At 44.7% G+C, this 19,179-nt stretch overlaps 3 protein-coding genes across 36 annotated transcripts in view; 1 reads left to right on the forward strand and 2 right to left on the reverse strand.

Moving 5' to 3' along the window:
- CEP89 (centrosomal protein 89) overlaps positions 1-9,952 on the reverse strand; it is an 86,299-nt gene extending 76,347 nt beyond the window's left edge. For 25 of the 31 annotated variants that reach the window (XR_015145746.1, XR_015145741.1, XR_015145739.1 and 22 more), the window contains exons 1-2: positions 9,810-9,952; positions 6,509-6,615 (exon numbers count right to left, since the gene is read on the reverse strand). Coding sequence is in view for 11 of the 31 variants with exons in the window: in XM_086351736.1 (XP_086207862.1) it covers positions 6,509-6,615; positions 9,810-9,848 (146 nt within the window). In the remaining 20 variants the exon portion in view is untranslated. The remainder of the gene's footprint in view (positions 1-6,508; positions 6,616-9,809) is intronic. The other 6 variants (XR_015145750.1, XR_015145748.1, XR_015145749.1 and 3 more) reach the window with 1 other exon arrangement.
- On the forward strand, positions 9,942-18,912 carry FAAP24 (FA core complex associated protein 24). Of its 3 annotated transcripts, none has more exons than XM_086351759.1 (6): positions 9,942-10,061; positions 10,528-10,646; positions 10,767-10,906; positions 11,057-11,209; positions 13,159-13,403; positions 18,704-18,912. In XM_086351759.1, exons 2-6 carry the CDS (start codon positions 10,541-10,543, stop codon positions 18,708-18,710), a joined length of 651 nt encoding a protein of 216 aa, XP_086207885.1. In that variant the 5' UTR covers positions 9,942-10,061; positions 10,528-10,540; the 3' UTR covers positions 18,711-18,912. The 3 variants fall into 3 exon arrangements, with proteins under 3 accessions (XP_086207885.1, XP_086207883.1, XP_086207884.1); XM_086351757.1 differs by lacking the exon at positions 9,942-10,061 and adding an exon at positions 10,171-10,229; XM_086351758.1 differs by lacking the exons at positions 9,942-10,061; positions 18,704-18,912 and adding an exon at positions 10,171-10,229 and having other exon boundaries at positions 13,159-13,748.
- Positions 15,823-19,179, reverse strand: part of RHPN2 (rhophilin Rho GTPase binding protein 2) — a 70,930-nt gene continuing 67,573 nt past the window's right edge. For both annotated transcript variants that reach the window (XM_086351754.1, XM_086351756.1), the window contains exon 15: positions 15,823-17,151. In XM_086351754.1, the coding sequence (XP_086207880.1) occupies positions 16,891-17,151 (261 nt within the window). In that variant the 3' untranslated portion in view covers positions 15,823-16,890. The remainder of the gene's footprint in view (positions 17,152-19,179) is intronic.

Raw genomic sequence — 19,179 nt, forward strand, 5'->3', positions numbered from 1 at the left:
CTAAAATGAAGAGAATAATCGATCAAAACCCATCCAGAACTGAACTCACATTAGAAGCAGCAGAGACAGACATTAAGACAGTTTTTATAATTGTGTTTCATATGTTCAAAAAGCTAAGCAGGGACATGGAATATTATTAAATAGACCTGAACTTCAGGAGATGGAAATTACACCAGATGGGGTTAACAGTTAGGTTACATATTGCATAAAAATGAGTGAAACCTGAAGGTAAAACAATAGAAAATAACCAAAAAGAAACATAGGGAGGGAAAAAAGAAAATAGTAAGATGTGAGATTAAAAAAGGGATTGTTTCATGTTTTAAGTCACTACGTTTTAGGAATTCCCTAGCAATTCAGTGGTTAGGACTCCTCACAATCACTGCTAAGGACCTGGGTTCAATCCCTATTCAGGGAACTAAGATCCCACAAGCTGCTCGGCGTGGCAGGAAAAAAAAAAAAAAAGCTGCCAAGTTTTGGTGTAGTTAGTTACCTGCCCAATAAATAACTTCCATCAAATGGTGCTAGAACAGCTGGCCACCCACATGCAAAAAAGACTTCCCTGGCGGTCCAGGGGTTAAGAATCCATCTTCCAATGCAGGGGATGAAGGTTCAATCCCTGGTTGGGGAACTAAGATTCCACATGCCCCCAGGCATCTAAGCCCTTGAACTGCAACTACTAGCCCACGTGCTCTGGAGCTGACTCCTGCATGTGCCACAGCTAGAGAAGCCTGCACGCTGCAACAAAAAATGATCCTGTCTGCTGAAACGAAGACCCAGTGCAGCCAAAAATAAATAAGTAAATAAAAACATTCTTTAAAATAAATAAACACAATGGAATTATATTTTTTAAAAAAGTGAACTTGAATCCATACCTTGCACACCATATGCAAAAATTAACTCAAAATGCATCATAGACCTAAATGTAAAGGCTAAAAGTATAAAACCTCTAGAAGAAGCTATAGGAAAAAATGCTTTATGACCTTGGGTAGGCAAATATTTCTTAGATATGGTACTGAAATCTTGATCTATAAAAGAAAGAGTTGACAAGTTGAACTTCATAAACATGAAGAATTTCTGCTCTCTGCAAAACTGTTAAGAAAATGAAAAGACGAGCCACAGATGAGAAGAAAATATTTGCAAATCACGTATTTGATAAAGAACCTATTTTATATTCAGTAACAGTCAATCCTAAAGGAAATCAATCCTGAATATTCATTGGAAGGACTGATGCTGAAGCTGAAGCGCCAATAGTTTGGCCACCTGATAAGAAGAGATGACTCACTGGAAAAGACCCTAATGCTGGCAAAGATTGAGGGCAGGAGGAGAAGGGGACGAAAGAGGATGAGATGCTTGGATGGCATCACTGACTCGATGGACATGAGTTTGAGCAAGCTCTGGGAGTTGGTGATGGACAGGGAAGCCTGGCGTGCTGTAGTCCATGGGGTCACAAAGAATTGGACACGACTGAACAACCGAATGGAACTGAATAGGAAAACAATTCAATTTTTTCAAGTGGGCAAAAGATGTTAACAGATACTTTACCAAGAAAGTTATACAAGGGCAAATGAGCACATCAAAAGATGCTCAACACCATTAGTTAGTAGAGAAATACAAAACAGAAACATAAGGATACCACCACACACCTATTAGAGTGTCCAAAAGTCAAAAGATTGGCCAAGATAATCCCTTCAACCTGGACCTGGCAAAACGGCTCCCACAAAGAGAGATGGCGAGAAGAAGAGGCCAGTCTGCCATCAACGAGGTGGCGACCAGAGAGTAACCCACCAGCATTCACAAGCACATCCAGGAAACCAGCTTCAAGAAAGGTGGCCTGGGAACTGTTGAAGAGATCCAGGAATTTTCCAGGAAGTTGACAGGAACTATACAGATGTGCACATCGACTCCAGGCTCAACAGAACTGTCTGGGCCAAAGGGATAAGGAATGTCCTATACTTTATCAGTGCGGTTGTCCAGAAGGCGTAATGAAGATAAAGATTCACCAAACAAGCTCTGGACATTGTTACCTATGCATCTGTCACCGCCTGCAAAAACCTACGAACAGGGGACTTTCCTGGTGGTCCAGTAGTTAAGAATCCACCTTGCAACGCAGGGGACACAGGTTCTATCCTTGGTCAGGTCATGAAGACCCCACACGCCACAGGGCAACTAAGCCCACGTGCCGAGTGCCACAACTACAGAGTCCGTGCACCACAACGAAAGATCCCATACGATGCAATGAAGACCCTGTGCAGCCAAATAAATAAATGTTTTTTTAAAAGATTATAAAAAATCTCTATACAGTCAACATGAACGAGAACTAATACCTAATCGTCAAATCCTTACCAACACCAGACCAAACCAAGTGTTGGTAAGGATATAAAGAAATGGAAACACACTGTGCTGGTAGGACTATACATAGAATAATAATTAGGGAAACAGTTTGGCAGTTTCTTAATAGGTTAAATATATCCTGACTACGCTAAATCTTTTGGCTGTGTGAATCACACCAAACTGTGGAAAATTCTTCAAGAGATGAGAATATCAGACCTTACCTATCTCCTAAGAAACCTGTGTGCAGGTTGAGAAGGAACAGCTAGAACTGGACATGGGACAACCGACCGGTTCCAAATTGGGAAAGGAGTACGTCAAGGCTGGATATTGCCATCCTGATTATTTAACTTTTATGCAGAGTACATCATGTGAAATGCCAGGCTGGACGAATCACAAGTTGGAATCAAGATTGCTGACAGAAATACCAACAACCTCAGATATGCAGCTGATACCACTTTAACGGCAGAAAGTGAAGAGGAACTAAAGAGCCTCCTGATGAGTGTGAAAGATGAAAGTGAAAAAGCTGGCTTGAAAGTCAACATTCAAAAAACAAAGATCATGGCATCCAGTCCCATCACTTATCACTTCATGGCAAATAGAAGGGGGAAAAGCGGAAATAGTGGCAGATTTTATTTTCTGGGCTCTAAAATCACTGCAGATGGTGACTGCAGCCATGAAATTAAAAGACACTGTCTCCTTGGAAGGAAAGTTATGACCAACCTAGTCAGCCTATTAAAAAGCAGAGACATCACTTTGCTGACAAAGGTCCATATAGTCAAAGCTATGGTCTTTCCAGTAGTCATGTACGGATGTGACAGTTGGATCATAAAGAAGGCTGAGTGGCAAAGAAGGGATATTTTTGAATTGTGCTGTTGGAGAAGACTCAATAGGCCCTTGGACTGCAAGGAGATCAAACCAGTCAATCCTAAAAGAAATCAACCCTGAATATTCACTGGAAGGACTGATGCTGAAGCTAAAGCTCCAATAGTTTGACCACCTGATATGAAGAGCTGACTCACTGGAAAAGACCCTGTTGGGAAAGAAGAAAGGCCAAAGTAGAAGGGGGCGGCAGAGGATGAGATGGTTAGACAGCATTACTGACTCAGTGGACATGAATTTGAGAAAATTCCAAGAAATAGTGGAGGGCAGAGGAGCCTGGGGTGCTACAGTCAATGGGGTTGTAAAGAGTCAGACACAACTTAGCGACTGAACAACAACTATATGATTCGGTCATTCCACTCCTAGATACTTTCACAAGAGAAATGAAGCACAGGGCCAAAGACTTATTCACAAATATTCATAGCAGCTTTATTTCTAGTAGAGAATCAGCCCACCAGTTGCTGAATAGACAGGTGAATGGACAGACAATTGCATATTCACATAATGGAATGCCATTCAGCAATTAAAAGGATGCATTACTGATTTTCACAACAGTATGGATGAATCTCAAAATAATTATGCCGAGTGTGAGAAATCAGCATAATTGTTTTGTGTAATTCCGATTCTATAAAATACTAGAAAATGTAGACTAATCTATGGAGACAGAAAGCAGGTGGATAGCTGCCTGGGAGGGTGGGGCTGACATGTGGGAAGTGAGAGAGCGGGAGGGAGGAATTACAGAGGGGCACAAGGAAACTGGAGGGGAAGACAGGTACAGTAATTATCTTGATAGTGACGGCGATGGTCTCACGGGTATAAACACACATCAAAACTTATCAAAGTATTCCTTTTAAATACCTAAGATTATACGTCCATTATACCATAAAATTGCTTTAAAAAAAGATAAAAGACTGTCTAAAGCAGAAATAAGAAGAACAATATGCTTTGGGATTTATAACATACAGAATAAAATGTGTAACAACAGCAGCAAAGGATGGGAAGGAGGAAATCCTAAATTCTATTGAAAAGCAGACATTACTTTGCCAACAAAGGTCCGTCTAGTCAAGGCTAGGGTTTTTCCAGTGGTCATGTATGGATGTGAGAGTTGGACTGTGAAGAAAGCTGAATGCTGAAGACTTGATGCTTTTGAACTGTGGTGTTGGAGAAGACTCTTGAGAGTCCCTTAAACTGCAAGGAGATCCAACCAGCCCATTCTGAAGGAGATCAGCCCTGGGATTTCTTTGGAAGGAATGATGCTAAAGCTGCAACTCCAGTACTTTGGCCACCTCATGCGAAGAGTTGACTCATTGGAAAAGACCCTGATGCTGGGAGGGATTGGGGGCAGGAGGAGAAGGGGACGACAGAGGCTGGATGGCATCACTGACTTGATGGACGTGAGTCTGAGTTAACTCTGGGAATTGGTGATGAACAGGGAGGCCTGGCGTGCCGCGATTCATGGGGTCGCAAAGAGTCGGACACGACTGAGAGACTGAACTGAACTGACACTGTTATGCTAGGTGCAAACTGGAATCATGCCAGTGGGATAACATTAATTTGAATGTTAGTTTTCAGGAAAAAAATTATCTAGAAATAGCCCAAATTTATCAAAACCATGTTGATTATTTGGGACTTATAAAAAATTACAATTCAGAAATATATTTTTGGAAAACATAGGAGACAATAGAGATTTTCTAATGAGTCTACAGCACACTGGCCACAATACAGCTGCTACATAAACATTTAAGTTCTTTTTTTTGCTTTCATTTGGCTGTGCCACGTCTTAGTTACAAAATGTAGGATCCAGTTCTCTGACTAGGGATTGAACCTGGGCCCCCTGCATTGGGAGCACAGAGTCTTAGACACTGGACCACCAGGGAAGTCTCCAGAAACATTTAGGTTCTACGGACACAACTTAAGGGTTGTTCACACAAAAAGTTAAGAGCCAGACAAACCTACAAACCATCGCAGCAATGCCACCACCCACTAACCACGAGGCTCTAGATCAGTGACTAACACCTGAATCAAAACAGCCGCCAACAGGACCTCTCTCCCAGGTTTGTTGAGAGGATGATATGAAACAAGGCTTCTTAAGCACTAACCAGAATGCTTGGCACAAAATAAACACTAATAAATGGCTATTCTTGTTATCAAGATTGCACTGAAGAAAAAAACAAACACTAAAAATACTTCGCTTCCCAGGTAGTACTAGTGGTAAAGAACCCGCCTGCCAATACAAGAGACATAAGAGATGAGGGTTGATCCCCGTGTCGGGAGTATCTCCGGGAAAAGGGCATGGCAACCCACTCCAGGATTCTTGCCTGGAAAATCCCTGGACAGAGGAGCCTGGCGAGCTATAGTCCATGGGGTTGCAAAAGAGTCGGACATGACTGATGCGATTTAGCACAAAAATACTTTGAAGTGTTTATTATCAGGGAGTGAGGGGGAGTGAAGTCGCTCAGTCGTGTCCGACTCTTTGCGACCCCATGGACTGTAGCCTACCAGGTTCCACCATCCATGGGATTTTCCAGGCAAAAATACTGGAGTGGGTTGCCATTTCCTTCTCCAGGAGATCTTCCTGACCAAGGGATTGAACCCAGGTCTCCCACATGGTAGGCATTGTAGGCAGATGCTTTACCGTCTGAGCCACCAGGAGGCATACAATATTTCCAGTTTCAAAGAACACTAAAAAGGTACTACCCTTAAAGCCACACATCCACGTATTTTATGAATAAATAATCATCTAAAATTCTTCTGTGTCCAAAATCTTAAGAGAACACAGGAAGGGGCCTTAAGTACAAAAGAAAGTCCATTCTCTGGTGTGACAGGAGCACCAGAAGAAGGGGAATCCCAGGCTTTGGCAAGTGAACTTGCTTCTCCTTTCTTCCTGCAAAGCAGTTCTTTTGAAAGGCAGACTTGAGTTTAAGAAGAAAATTATGTACATAGTTTAAATACTTTTTAACATACTCTCCACCTAAATGTTTGGGCTTTAGTGTTTTCTATTTTGAAAATTTGCTTTGGAGGAGGAAATGGCAACCCACTCCAGTATTTTTGCCTGGAGAATCCCATGGACAAAGAAGTCTGGCGGGAAATGTGAGAACTCCACAAACCTGATGGTCCACAGACCATGAGCCCATGGACAAACCATATGAAGCGCTTCATTATGGAACCAGGAGAGCATTTCAAAGGGCATGATCCTAATCATTCTACTTTTGATTTTCTTACCCGTTTAACAGCTCCAGGACCCAGCACTTGGTGGCTGAGCTTAGGGGCAACCTCAGTGCCTGCTCACCTGACTCACCTTGGTCTCTCTGGAGAGGGGTTGGGGCTGCGCGGAGGGGGTGTGCGGGGCACAGCAGGCTTCGGTGCGATGCTGGCTGCAGGGAGAAGGCCATGGATGATGTGTTTCTGTGCAAATGAAACCCAGCAGAGGTCAGGGGGATCATCTCTAGGTCTGAGAGGGGACACCTGCCCTGGTCACCTAGGGATCTAGTCCCATCAGAAGGCCCAATCCTCCCCCTGCCATCTTCCATCCCTGTCTAGCCAGGCAAGCGTGCCCACCTAGGGAGATGCCCACTGTGGGGCCCTCTCGTCCTTCCTTCCTCAGAACAGCTTCTCCGACGATGACCCAGAGTCACCCTCCAGCACCCCACGTGGCTCCCAGCACTGCCCCCTGCTGACCCTACTCACTTGCTGTCCGCCCCCTCCCCTCCCCTCCTGCAGAATTGAAGCTTCCTGAGACAACCTGCTTGTCTTTATCAACCCTGGAACTCTGGTACTTAGCATTCTGCCTAACACCTGGTAAGGACTTAATAAGGATTTTAGGTCGTTTATCTTGAAGATGCAAGTAACAAACACTGGTTCCTACACACAATGAAAGTCAGACAACCCGGCTTCAGGCAGGGCTGTCTGTGAGTATAGCCCAATCTTCATTTTCCGTGCACCAGACATTCTTATGAACCTACTAAAGGCAAAATGTCATCACAGCATTGAAGAAACCTGGTCCTCATCTTTAAGGAGGGAGAGTCCAGAGGAAAAACACCCAGCTGTTTATAATACGACACAGAATGATGGAAAGCGCCACGGGAGAGGTAAAGACAACATGCTGAGGTGACCCAGGGAGAGAAGGGCTCTCTCAGGTCTGGGGCCAGCAAGGGGACCACTGACGTCCTGTTGGAGAAAATCTCGGGGCATTTAGACGGGGTCTTCGAGATGCCCACTGCTTTCACATTTAGGAAATAGGGTAGAAAGACATTCCAGGAGGATGGAGCAATGTGAACAAAGGGATGAAGCAAGACATTAGTGACAGTGTGGTGAAAATAAATACTCCGGTTCACTGGAGCACACAGGCATCTGAGATGAGCAGCTAGAACAGCTGGCTGGGGGCACAGTGAGGACTGTTTCCATTTAAGAGTTTGGATACCAGACTAAGGAAATCTTGTGACTTAGAAGCATCCACTGAAACTGGCCCTGGGAAAGACTAGTCAGGCTGGGATGGGCACAAGGTACCAAGGAGTGGGAGGCACAACCAAGGGGAAGAGCCAGGGGTCTGAGCATCCTTCAGGAGTGAGGGGTGAGCAGGCCTTCCCACCCCCACACCCCCAGTTCCGTGCACGGCCAACCCCAAGAGCAGGTGCTGCAGAGCCGACGCTGCTGTGCCACCATTCTCCAGCATATACACTTGTCTGCCGCCTCTCCTACCCCTCACTGCCTGGCAGAGGCTCAAGGACAAAAAAAGCCTTTTCTTCACCTTTGAATCCCCAGGGGATAGCATCCAGTAGGTCCTCCAAGAAGGCCTTGTGAGTTCTGTTTATTTTTTTGATGGAGTGAATCTCCTATAGCAGGCTGAGTGTATCTCCCCTGTACCACGATAATCACTTCCTAACTATGGTTCTCCTGCCTCCAGTCTCTAAAACACAGGATGGTCCTATCTCAATCCAGCATGAAAACTCCCGTGGGCAGCCCCCTCTCTCGTTGACAGAGAAATGTCCTCTCGTGTCCCAGAAGGCTGCTGAGGCTGCTGTCGGCTGGTTCCCAGCAATGGCCGGCCCTCCTCATGGCTACTGTAAGGGTATCTCCATGCTGTGGCACTCAAAACTGCCTTCCCATTTCCACACAGCAGATGATTCATCCTTTGTCGGACTTCTGTATATGCTGTTTTCTCCACCTGGAATTCTCCTTCCTTATTCCTCCCAAGGCCCAGGTCAACTCTCCGGGCTGACTTTGCGGCCCCTTCCCTGGTACCCACTGCTAGAGCATTTTTTTGCCTTACCATTTTGTGCTGAATGACTTATGGGTTTGTCTACCTGTTAGCCAGCGTGGCCATAGGCTCTCAATCAATTGTGGAATATCTAGCACACACACACAGTAGGAATTCAGTAACACAATAAAAACATCAATAAACAGGCTGAGTTAGCAAAATTGCAATGGCAAAATATGCTTCAGCTATGCCTTCACTGCTTCTCAACATCCACCTGTCTAAAATGACTTCAGGGGATCTCCCTGGTGGTCCAGTGGTAAGGAGTCCTCCTTCCAATGGAGGGGAAGCAGTTTCAATCCCTGGTAGAGAACTAAGGTCCCACATGCCTCAGGGCAACTAGGCCCATGTGCCACAACCAGAGAATTCTTCACCCCTTGCAAGAAGACCCAGCACAGCCAAAAAAAAAGACTTCAGCAAGCCATACAGCTAAGAACAGGAAGCTGAGTTAGACATGTTTTAGGAATTCCAATTTGAAAGGGAGTTCAGAAGTACCCTTATCAAAATGCTTTCTTTGCATTTAAAGTACTGAGTTTATGAAGACCTGGATCTAAGCAGGTTTGGGGGTTCACCAGGCAAGTATGAAAAAGAAAAACAGGAGGAAGGCGACTTGGGTGGAAAGTAGTGGCTATGATGATGACCCACGGAATGAGAAATCAGGCCTGGGAAAGACAGCAATGAGTACACTGGTAGGATAAATAGACTGGGGGTGGGGGTGGGGGCAAGAACCATCGGTGTCAGGCTCACTAGCAGCAAGAGGGATCAACGAATGAGCCCGGGAGAGTGTGCCGGCAGTGAAAGAATTGCCATGGGAAGTTTTGGAGGGAAGCATTCCAGGCAGAAGAAAAAGTAAAGGCTGAAGGAAAAGCAAGATGGAAACAGCTGGAGCGTCCATGTGTGTGACTTGAGGGCATTAGGCACGAATCAGAATTGCATTTTAAAAGAATCCCTTTGGGTGCGTTGTGAAGAATGGACAGAGGGAAAGGGAGCTGCTGCAGCAGTCCAAGTAGATGCTGGAGGACGGGGTAGGCAGAGTGTAGTTGGTACGTGGCGGAGGGAGGAATCCAGAATGACATCCCAGCTGGAACTAAACAGGAGTGTGTCGGCAGGAGTGAACTCCCCGACACCCGAGCGAAAGTTACAGGGGAGACAGGGCGAGTCCTATCAACTGAGGCCGCCACTAGAACAGAAAATTAATGTTCTAAACAGTAAACAGCTGGGCTTCTCGAAAGGAAAACCACTTCCTGTTGGGCCGCTATCTTGCCTCCATCCCAAATCCCAAACCCTCCGCACTTTACTCCCGGCCCCACGGGCCAGAACGCAGGCTGGGTGCAGATATACTTACATACTTCCTCTTGTGGCCTCTCCGAAACCCCAGGAGCATCCTTGCTGTGGTTGATGGCCAGACCCTTACTGGACCGCACAGAAGATCGGAGGTGAAGACCGCTCCCTAAAGCCTGCCGACGCCTCGAGTTGGCCTAGCCAGACGCCTTTTCTCGGCTACCGACTTCGCAACAACTACGTCTGCCATTGGCTCCGCTTTTGCTCCGACCAATCAGAGAGGAGGTTACTTCACGTCCGTCGCTCTTGGCAACCAGTGGGTACCACTCAAATCCTCACCAGGGCGCTGTCCATTCTCTTATTGGTCAGGTCAGATGTCGATCTCTGAGGCCCTAGCCTATCCGGGGCCGGGAGAGGCGGGGGGCGGGCAAGATGAGAGAGTAGCGAGGCGTTCAGGAGGCAACCCAGATGTGTCGCTCAGCAGGTAATGTTGCGGGAGACCCAGACCTGGTGCCGTGGTGGCTAGCTCGCTCCCCGCCCTGGACTGGACTAAGGAGCCATGGCGCGGACCGAGCCAGGGTTTCAGGGGCAAGACAGGTGACGGAAATAAAGGGCGCTTCTTCCAGGACGGGAATCTCCTGGTTCTTAAACCTTCGCCTGTAATCCAGCCTTTTAAAGAACACCCTGCAGTCGGGCTCCTGCCAAAGGGGCCCGGGCTTCGAGTGAAACGGGCTGTGTGCTGGAGAATCTGCTTAAGTGCCGTCTTGCATTCCCCTCATTAGATCAAGGCCGCCGATGGAAAGCAACCCCCCTGATGGCACTGGCCCCATGCATGTACCATTTGGGCACATTGTGGCCAATGAGAAATGGCGCGGTTCGCAGCTGGCACAGGGAATGCAAGGTCAGTGGGCTCCCTCTGAACAAGCCCTCTCTCACCTCACCCTACTTTTTAAAAAGTTCCATCTATTGCCGTGTTTTCATCTAATGAACACGGAACTTATTTTCTTGTCTGTGTTTTAAGGGAAAATTAAACTCGTTTTTGAGGATGGCCTGACACCGGTAGATTTTTACTTATCTAGCAAATCCTGCATTCTTTATATCACCGAAGCTGAGTTGGTGGCAGGAAATGGCTACAGAAAGAGACTTGTTCGGGTTAGAAATGTAAGTACTGAGTTAAACAAATGGACTTCTTCCCCTCCCTTGAAATAATCTGTATAAAAGCATTGGCCATTACACCCTTGGATAGCTACTTTATCTTGAATGGAATTTTGTTACAGAATATTTCCTGTTTCCTTTTTTTTTTTTTTGAAGTCCAATAAACTTCAAGGGATTGTGGTAGTTGAAAAAACGCAGATGAGTGAACAGTATTTTCCAGCTGTACAGAAGTTTACTGTTCTGGATCTTGGGATGGTGTTGCTTCCAGTAGCCAGCCAGATGGAAGCATCCTGCCTCATTATTCAGTTGGTAAGTACCCATTCCTACTCCTCCACAGTAGCCTTGGTTTAGGACTTCCGAGTGATCTTCCTGGATCCTTTTCTGGCACCTGCCCTTATTATCTGTATAATCCATGAAGCCAGTCTTTATCCATCTCTGGATTGGTTTCTAAAATCTTTTTGATGAATTTAAGTTCAGAAGCTCCCTCGGCAGCTAGCTGAGCTTGCTGCCCTGTCTAGGCAAGCATATAACAAGGTGAACAAGTTGGAGACCTGATTTTAACCTCTCAGGCTATGATGACTCCTTCGTGCACTATTCTGCATTTAAGCTGGTGACATTGTCAGTTAGTGGCTACTTAGCCTCCTCCCTGCGTATCTTCTGTTAAGCATCAGAAATTCTGTCTGCAAGTTCATGTGTTCTTTTTAACCTAGTGGTTTTCCATTGTCCTCATTGATTATTCAGCATGGTTGTACATTAGAATTTCCTGGGGAACTTTTTTAAAAATTTTATTGGAATATAGTTGATTTACAGTGTTGTGTTTCAGGTATACAGCAGAGTGATTCAGTTACACATACATTCATTCTTTTTGAGATATTTTTTTCTCATATAGATTATCATAGAATATTGAGTAGAGTTCCCATGCTGCTGCTGCTGCTGCTGCTGCTAAGTCGCTTCAGTTGTGTCCGACTCTGTGCGACCCCATAGACGGCAGCCCACCAGGCTCCCCCGTCCCTGGGATTCTCCAGGCAAGAACACTGGAGTGGGTTGCCATTTCCTTCTCCAGTGCATGAAAGTGAAAAGTGAAAGTGAAGTCGCTCAGTCGTGTCCGACTCTTAGCGATCCCGTGGACTGCAGCCTACCAGGCTCCTCTGTCCATGGGATTTTCCAGGCAAGAGTACTGGAGTGGGGTGCCATTGCTATACAGCAATTCCTTGTTGGTTATACATACACTATATAGTGGTGTGTGTATGTTAATCTTAAGATCCTGTTTTATCCCTCCTCCCACCCCTCCCCCGTTTCCCCTTTGGTAACCATAACTTTGTTTTTAATATCTGTAAGTCTGTTTCTGTTTTGCAAATAAGTTCCTTTGTATCATTTATTTAAAAAATTAGATTCCATACGGAAGTGATATCATATGAGATTAGAATTTCCTGGGGAACTTTTAAAAAAAAGTGATACATGAGCCTTGCTTCAGACCAATTAAGAATCCGAACATGGGGTCAGGCTTATGCATCAATTTTTGTTGTGCTGTTTCTAAACCTCTCCCTCTGATGTGCAGCTGGGGTTGAGAACCACATTGGAAATGCAGTCAGCCCTGTATAGTTCACAAACCCTTCTCCAGACACTGATCTTTTCTCTTGCTTCACTCTTCCTGACTCACTTTGATTTAACGCTGTTACTATGTGCCTTCCTGTATCTACCACTAACTGAAGACTGGGTTTCTCCGTTGATAGGCAAGCTTCTTCCAAGCCCTGTATCAGGCAGGTGGAGCCATCATGTAATCCTATACTACTGAAATGTTTCTTAGTGGGCCATAGGATCGTGTTTGAATTCTTTAGGGTAGGTTTTCATTAGTTTTATCCTAAGCATTCTAAAAATTCAAGTTTTTGTAGATTAATTTTTACCTCTCACTCCTTTGTGTAGTCATGTTCATCTTTTAATAATTTTACTGATGCCTGAAAAATTATATTCATGATATATATGAGAACATTTATAGTGGTAAATCAAGCTGAACTACGTGGAAAAGCTAAAACTGCTGCTGCTGCTGCTAAGTCGCTTCAGTCGTGTCCGACTCTGTGCGACCCCACAGACGGCAGCCCACCAGGCTCCGCCATCCCTGGGATTCTCCAGGCAAGAACACTGGAGTGGGTTGCCATTTCCTTCTCCAAAAGCTAAAACTAAACTTCCGCAAAACAAAATGTTAAGAAAACCACAGGTCCTCTAGAGGGCGCTCATGTGCTTCTTTCATTTCCGTTCAGGTTCAAGAGCAAACCAGAGAGCCCAGTAAAAACCCTTTTCTCAGGAAGAAACGGGCTCTGGTGTCTGAGCCGGCGCTGCTCCGAAGTGTGCAGCAGATCCCAGGAGTCGGGAAAGTGAAAGCCCCCCTCCTGCTTCAGAAGTTTCCAAGTATCCAGCAACTAAGCAACGCGTCTCTCCGAGAACTGGAGGCGGTAGTAGGACCAGCAGCAGCCCAGCGCATTCATGCATTCTTCAGCCAGCCCAGGTGAGGGCTCCTCTCATGGGCTTCTCATCTCGGGACTGCAGGATCTTGTTTTCTTTTCACACGAAGAAAAGAGTTCCTTGGAGAAGGAAATGGCAACCCACTCCAGTACCCTTGCTTGGGAAATCCCATGGGGAGTCTAGTGTTCAACAGTCCATGGAGTACAACAGGGCGGGACACGGCTTAGCGACTAACAGCAGCAAATGGCAGTTCCAGCCAATGTGTGAGAGCAAAGACTGGTAAGGAATCGGGGGTTGGGGCTGAAACCAACATCCTATTGTTTACAGATGTGAATGTCTATTTAGAAAAACCAAAATAAACTGCAAGCAAATATTTAAACTAAAAAAAGCGGAGTTCCTTTTACCATTAGGGAAAGGTGAGAAGAGGCCTGAATGGAGCCTGCCAGTGGTCATGGCCTGTTCTCTGGCCTTAGGCATGTACTTCGATTAGTGGGCCTGCGCCAGATGGCACTGCCCTCATCCTGCTAGCATGAAGTGGGCTGGTGGGCACTTTGCTAAGGGAACCTCAGATTCAGCAGAAAGGCAGCCTCGGAGGATTTTAATGTGTGACCTTGACCTTATCTATTATGGAAGGTGGAGGATATGACTGTTTAAAGGAAACAAACCTACAATGAAGCACTGTTACCATAAGCTCCTTGTTCCTGCTGGCAGAGCCACCGTTCTTCAGGTCTGGTCTTAGTGTACCTGTGCTGTGAGGGTAGCTGCCAGTGTCAACAAACAATTGTACTGCCTTTTTTTCCCTTTCTGTCTCCCTTCCTGGTAGTTGCACAGTTTGTTTATAATCACTGAGCACGTCTTCTGAACACAGAAGGCCTGGAGTCTGGAGTTCCCACCGTAAGATAAAAAGCCAGCGTGTGTGAGGGACGGAAGAATGTGTTTGTAAATGGATAGCCCAGCGACCAAAAGATGCACAGGGAAGTGGCAGGGCCAGCTGAGGAGAGCCTGGGGCTAGAGACCAAAATGTACAGTTGCTCATCTGAAGAATAAGTACACTGAACAACAACTACACACACACACACACACACACACACACACACATATGTTGGAATTTACTCGGCCATCACAAAGAATGATGTTGGGTCATTTGTAAAGATGTGGATGGACCTAGTCTTTCACGCAGAGTGAAGGAAGTCAAAAGAGAAAAACAAATATCATATATTAACACATGTATGGAATTCAAAATGTTACAGAAGAACCTATTCGCAGGGCAGGAATAGAGATACAAATGTAGACAATGGACAGGTAGACACAGAGAGGTGGGGATGGGATAAATTGGGAGATTGTGATTGACATATATGCATGTCATGTGTAAAGTAGATAGCTAGTGGGAATTGACTACAGCGAATGGAGCTCGACTTCATGCTATGTGGTGACCTGGATAGATTGCATGGGGTTGAGGGGAGGAGATCCAAGAGAGAGGGGATCTGTGTATACATATAGCTGATTTGCTTCATTGTACACAAGAAACCAACATAACGTAAAGCAATTACACTCCAATTTTTAAAAAAAGACCAAAAAAAATACAATTAAAGAGGCCATACCTTTTCGAGGACACTAAGACATCTTGAAAGCTCTCAAAGTCCTATTTTGTGAAATGTTAGTAATTTAAAAAATATATATATATATATTTATATATTTACTTGGTTGCCCTGCGTCTTAGTTGTGGCACACTAGATCTTTACCTGTGGCATGTGAACTCTTAAGTTGCCGCATGTGGAGCCTAGTTCCCTGACCAGGGGATGAACCTGGGCCCAGTGTATTGGGAGAGCAGAGTCTCAGCCACTGGACCACCAGGGAAGTCCCAGTAATTTTTTTTATTACTTTTTTTTGTTTGTTTACATACACACTGCTTATTTATTTATTATTTTTGGCTGCACTGGGACTTTGTTGTCGCACACAGGCTATCTCTAGTTGCAGAGAGCGGGGACTACTCTCTAGTTTTGGTGCTCAGGCTTCTCGTGGTGGTGGCTTCTCTTGTGGTGCACAGGCTCTGGGCGCACAGGCTTCAGTAGTTAGAGCACACGGGCTCAGTAGTTGTGATTTGATAGGCCCTAGGGCACTCAGGCTTCCAGAGTTGTGACACAGGGCTCATTAGTTGTGGCTCGAGGGCCCCAGAGTGTGCAGGCTTCAGGAGTTGTGGCTGCCTGGCTCCAGGGCACTTGGGCTTCAGGAGCTGGGGCACCCAGCCTAGAGCACGGGCTTAATAGTTGTGGTGCAGGGGCTTAGCTGCCTTGCGGCATGTGGAATCTTCCCGGACCAGGGATCAAACCCATGTCCCTTGCACTGGCAGGGAGAGTCCTATCCACTGCTCCACCAGGAAAGTCCAAACTTTTAAAAATCCAGTACAATAAAACTTCTGTGCATTAGGGTAAGAAAGTGAAATCAAAGTGGAAACCATTAACTGAAGCAAATGAATGTGTTTATTTAAATATTTATACAAAAATATCAGTAAGAACAGTGGATACACTTTCCCAAATATGGTTGCTTCCCTTTTGACATTACACACTAGAAAATATTTTAAGTTCATTTATTCTCAAAATGACATGGCAGTGCTAGATCTGTAGAAGATATATAACTTATACTATGTCAACAGTGAATCTTAGAATCACTGTGTCATCCAATGTATAGCAATATAAACCAATGCCATTTTACAAAGTCAAATAGAGCTCTAAACTTGAGTCATTTACATCTTGACCTTGTACAACGTTTTTAACCCTTCCTAAAGACTCTTAAAATATACAGTTATGTACTTTCTACTTTAAACAAAATGAGAAATGTTTTGAGTATCAAACAGTATATTATCTACCTTGTAGACGGCATCTTCATCTAACACGGCCACTGTGTTAGCGACTTTTAAGTGACATAAAATGGAAGAAAAACTGCTCCTAAAAGTTTTTTGTTTTTTTTAATCTAAAGTCATGACAAATTTGGCACTAGATTTTATCTGGAAATAGCATTCATATTATCTAGAAATAATAGTAAAATCTTGTTCTAGGTTAATGATTCCCCCTTAGGCAGCAGGTCTTTGGAACAATTTTTAATAACACTTAGTCTAGCATTATAGTCCCTCCCCCTGTCTGAGTTTGGGGTCATCTGAATTCCGAGTTAAGGAATTAATCTATGTATCACCCGAGCCTAAAAACTTACTAATAGGACCCATAAATCCTAACTGAACTCTGACAGTAAGTAACTAAGAGTCCTAATTATAGTCATTAAAAACAGCCATATTTCCACATTATTCTATTTACAATACTTTATGTAATAAATAACTTGCAGCAGTATGGTTAGACTCCTCTAATTAAGTTTGTCTTCCACAAGCTTCTAGAGGCTTCTTGTTACTTACACTCAAGGACATATCAGTTGTATGTTTATGCTCTGAGAAAATGGGATTTGAGAATATTGAGAAATCTTCCTCTATGGCACAAACACGAAGGCCCAGTCAGCACAAGAAGCGCTCTCGCTTCTTCACGTCAGTACAAAGAGCTGTCAGTGTTGAGAAGGCTGAACGGAGAGGAGAGCTTCTTCTTGACCGGAGGCATCGTGACACCAACCGACGGGAGGCATAGGGTGCTCGCCGACTTCTGTCTGTTCTTGTTGGTGCCCCAGCTCAGAAACGAGAGCTTTTTCGAGACTTTCTTGGTTTTATCAGTTTTATCGTCAACATCAATGCCTAAGCAGATCATGGAGTAAGTCTTCTGCATTCCCACAGAGTATGTGGCACATTTACTATGCTGTACACAGAAAAAGAAGAACAGTTAAATGGTTGTTTTATCTTCCAAATAATGAATTCTTTTTATTCTCAAAACCTGTCTTGATATGCTGTGATTATAGTGAAATGAATATTTTAGGCAGACATATTTTTCTGTTATAGGAAGTAATTTATATACATGATTTAAATTATGAAAAGAATGGTTAGATCCCATTTAACCATTTATAAAGTGTTGTTAAAATGGTTAGAAATCAAGATGTCAGAGAAATGACTGCCAAGTTTTGAGACTCACATTCTGCACTCATGGCATCCTCTTTAAGTGATATAATTCTGAGATTCAGTGACTAATGCTGATATAGGATTAGGTTCTTAAGAACAAGGACAATTCTTAAGGAATATACTCAATAGTAGTCATTTAAGCTAGGGACCACTACTCACTTTTAAAGGTTATTACATTTGAAAAAGTAATACACACTTATGGTCAATAATACGAAAATGCATCAGGGGAACAGCAGGCGTCCCTCCCGCCTTTCAGCCCTGTCCACTGAGGCAACCACTATCTGTTACATTTGTAGAAATAACATTCATATACAGGTATTGATCGGAGAAGGCAATGGCACCCCACTCCAGTACTCTTGGCTGGAAAATCCCATGGATAGAGGAGCCTGGTAGGCTGCAGTCCATGGGGTCGCTGAGGGTCGGACATGACTGAGCGACTTCACTTTCACTTTTCACTTTCATGCACTGGAGAAGGAAATGGCAACCCACTCCAGTGTTCTTGCCTGGAGAATCCCAGGGACGGGGGAGCCTGGTGGGCAGCCGTCTTCGGGGTCACACAGAGTCGGACACGACTGAAGTGACTTAGCAGCAGCAACAGGTATTGATATGTGTTAAGTATATAGCACCATTTGTCTTTCCTTAAGAACACACTATGTACACCTGCTTTCTTTTGCTTTTGCACCCTGCTTTCTTCACTTAATGTAGCCTGGATTTCAGCCCACACCAGTAGATATGGCGGCTCAGATGGTAAAGAATCCGCCTGCAATACAGGAGACTTGGGTTCAGTCCCTGGGTTGGGAAGATCCCCTGGAGCAGGGAAAGGCAACCCATGCCAGTAGTCTTGCCTGGAGAATCCCACGGACAGAGAAGCCTGGTGGGCTACGGTCCATGGGATTGCAAAGAATCAAACACAACTGAGTGACTAAGCACGTTCTCTTTAAAGACAACAGAATCCATGGTAACAAGGTTATGATTAAATTTTTCCAGTTTTTTAAACTGATGAAATAAACATAAAATTTACTATTTTAACCACTTGTTGCCTTAAGTACACTCACACTGCTATGCAGCCATCACCACCACCCACCTCCAGAACTTATCCATCTTCCCCAAGTGAACTCCATGCCCACTCAACACTACTGTTAACTTTTTTAGGATTGTGCAGGATTTAAGTGGGAAATGTGAAGGAATTTGTTTTCTAAAGACTTCCGTGTGAGGTATCACATGCTTCTAAGGTTTGCCTAATACTGAGATTACTTTGCTTACAGAATGTTTACTGACCATCTACCTTGTTCCAGGCACTGAAATCAGGCTGTATGTATAAGCAGACATACAATATATATCTGCAGCCGCTGGGCACATTGTTCATCAGTATAAATCCAGGAAAGAAGTTTGAATGATGCAGCAAGAAAGGCGGGGAATTCACGATAAAATGTCCTTCCTGAGTTCGGCACCTCCGGATGAAGACACCTCTCCCTATTCTATTAATATAAAACTGCCCATTAGACTTGCCTGGTGCTCCAGTTGTTACGACTTGGCACTTTCACTGTGGTGGCCTGGGTTCTTTGGGAACTAAGATCCCAAAAGCCACACAGTGTGGCAAAAACAAAAAAACGGGAAAGAAACCCACCCTGTACCCATCAGCAGCTTCTCCTCATTCCCTGGTGCCCCAGCCTCCTGGCAAGCACTAACCTACATTCTATTTCTGTGAATCTGCCTATTCTGAACATTTCTTAATGGAGTCACACCTTCATTCACTCTCTGACCCTCTCTA

This window comes from Bos grunniens, chromosome 18 (assembly GCF_055505025.1).
Source record: "Bos grunniens cultivar Pamir isolate PY7600 chromosome 18, Bosgru_T2T1.0, whole genome shotgun sequence".
NCBI classification, from domain to species: domain Eukaryota; kingdom Metazoa; phylum Chordata; class Mammalia; order Artiodactyla; family Bovidae; genus Bos; species Bos grunniens.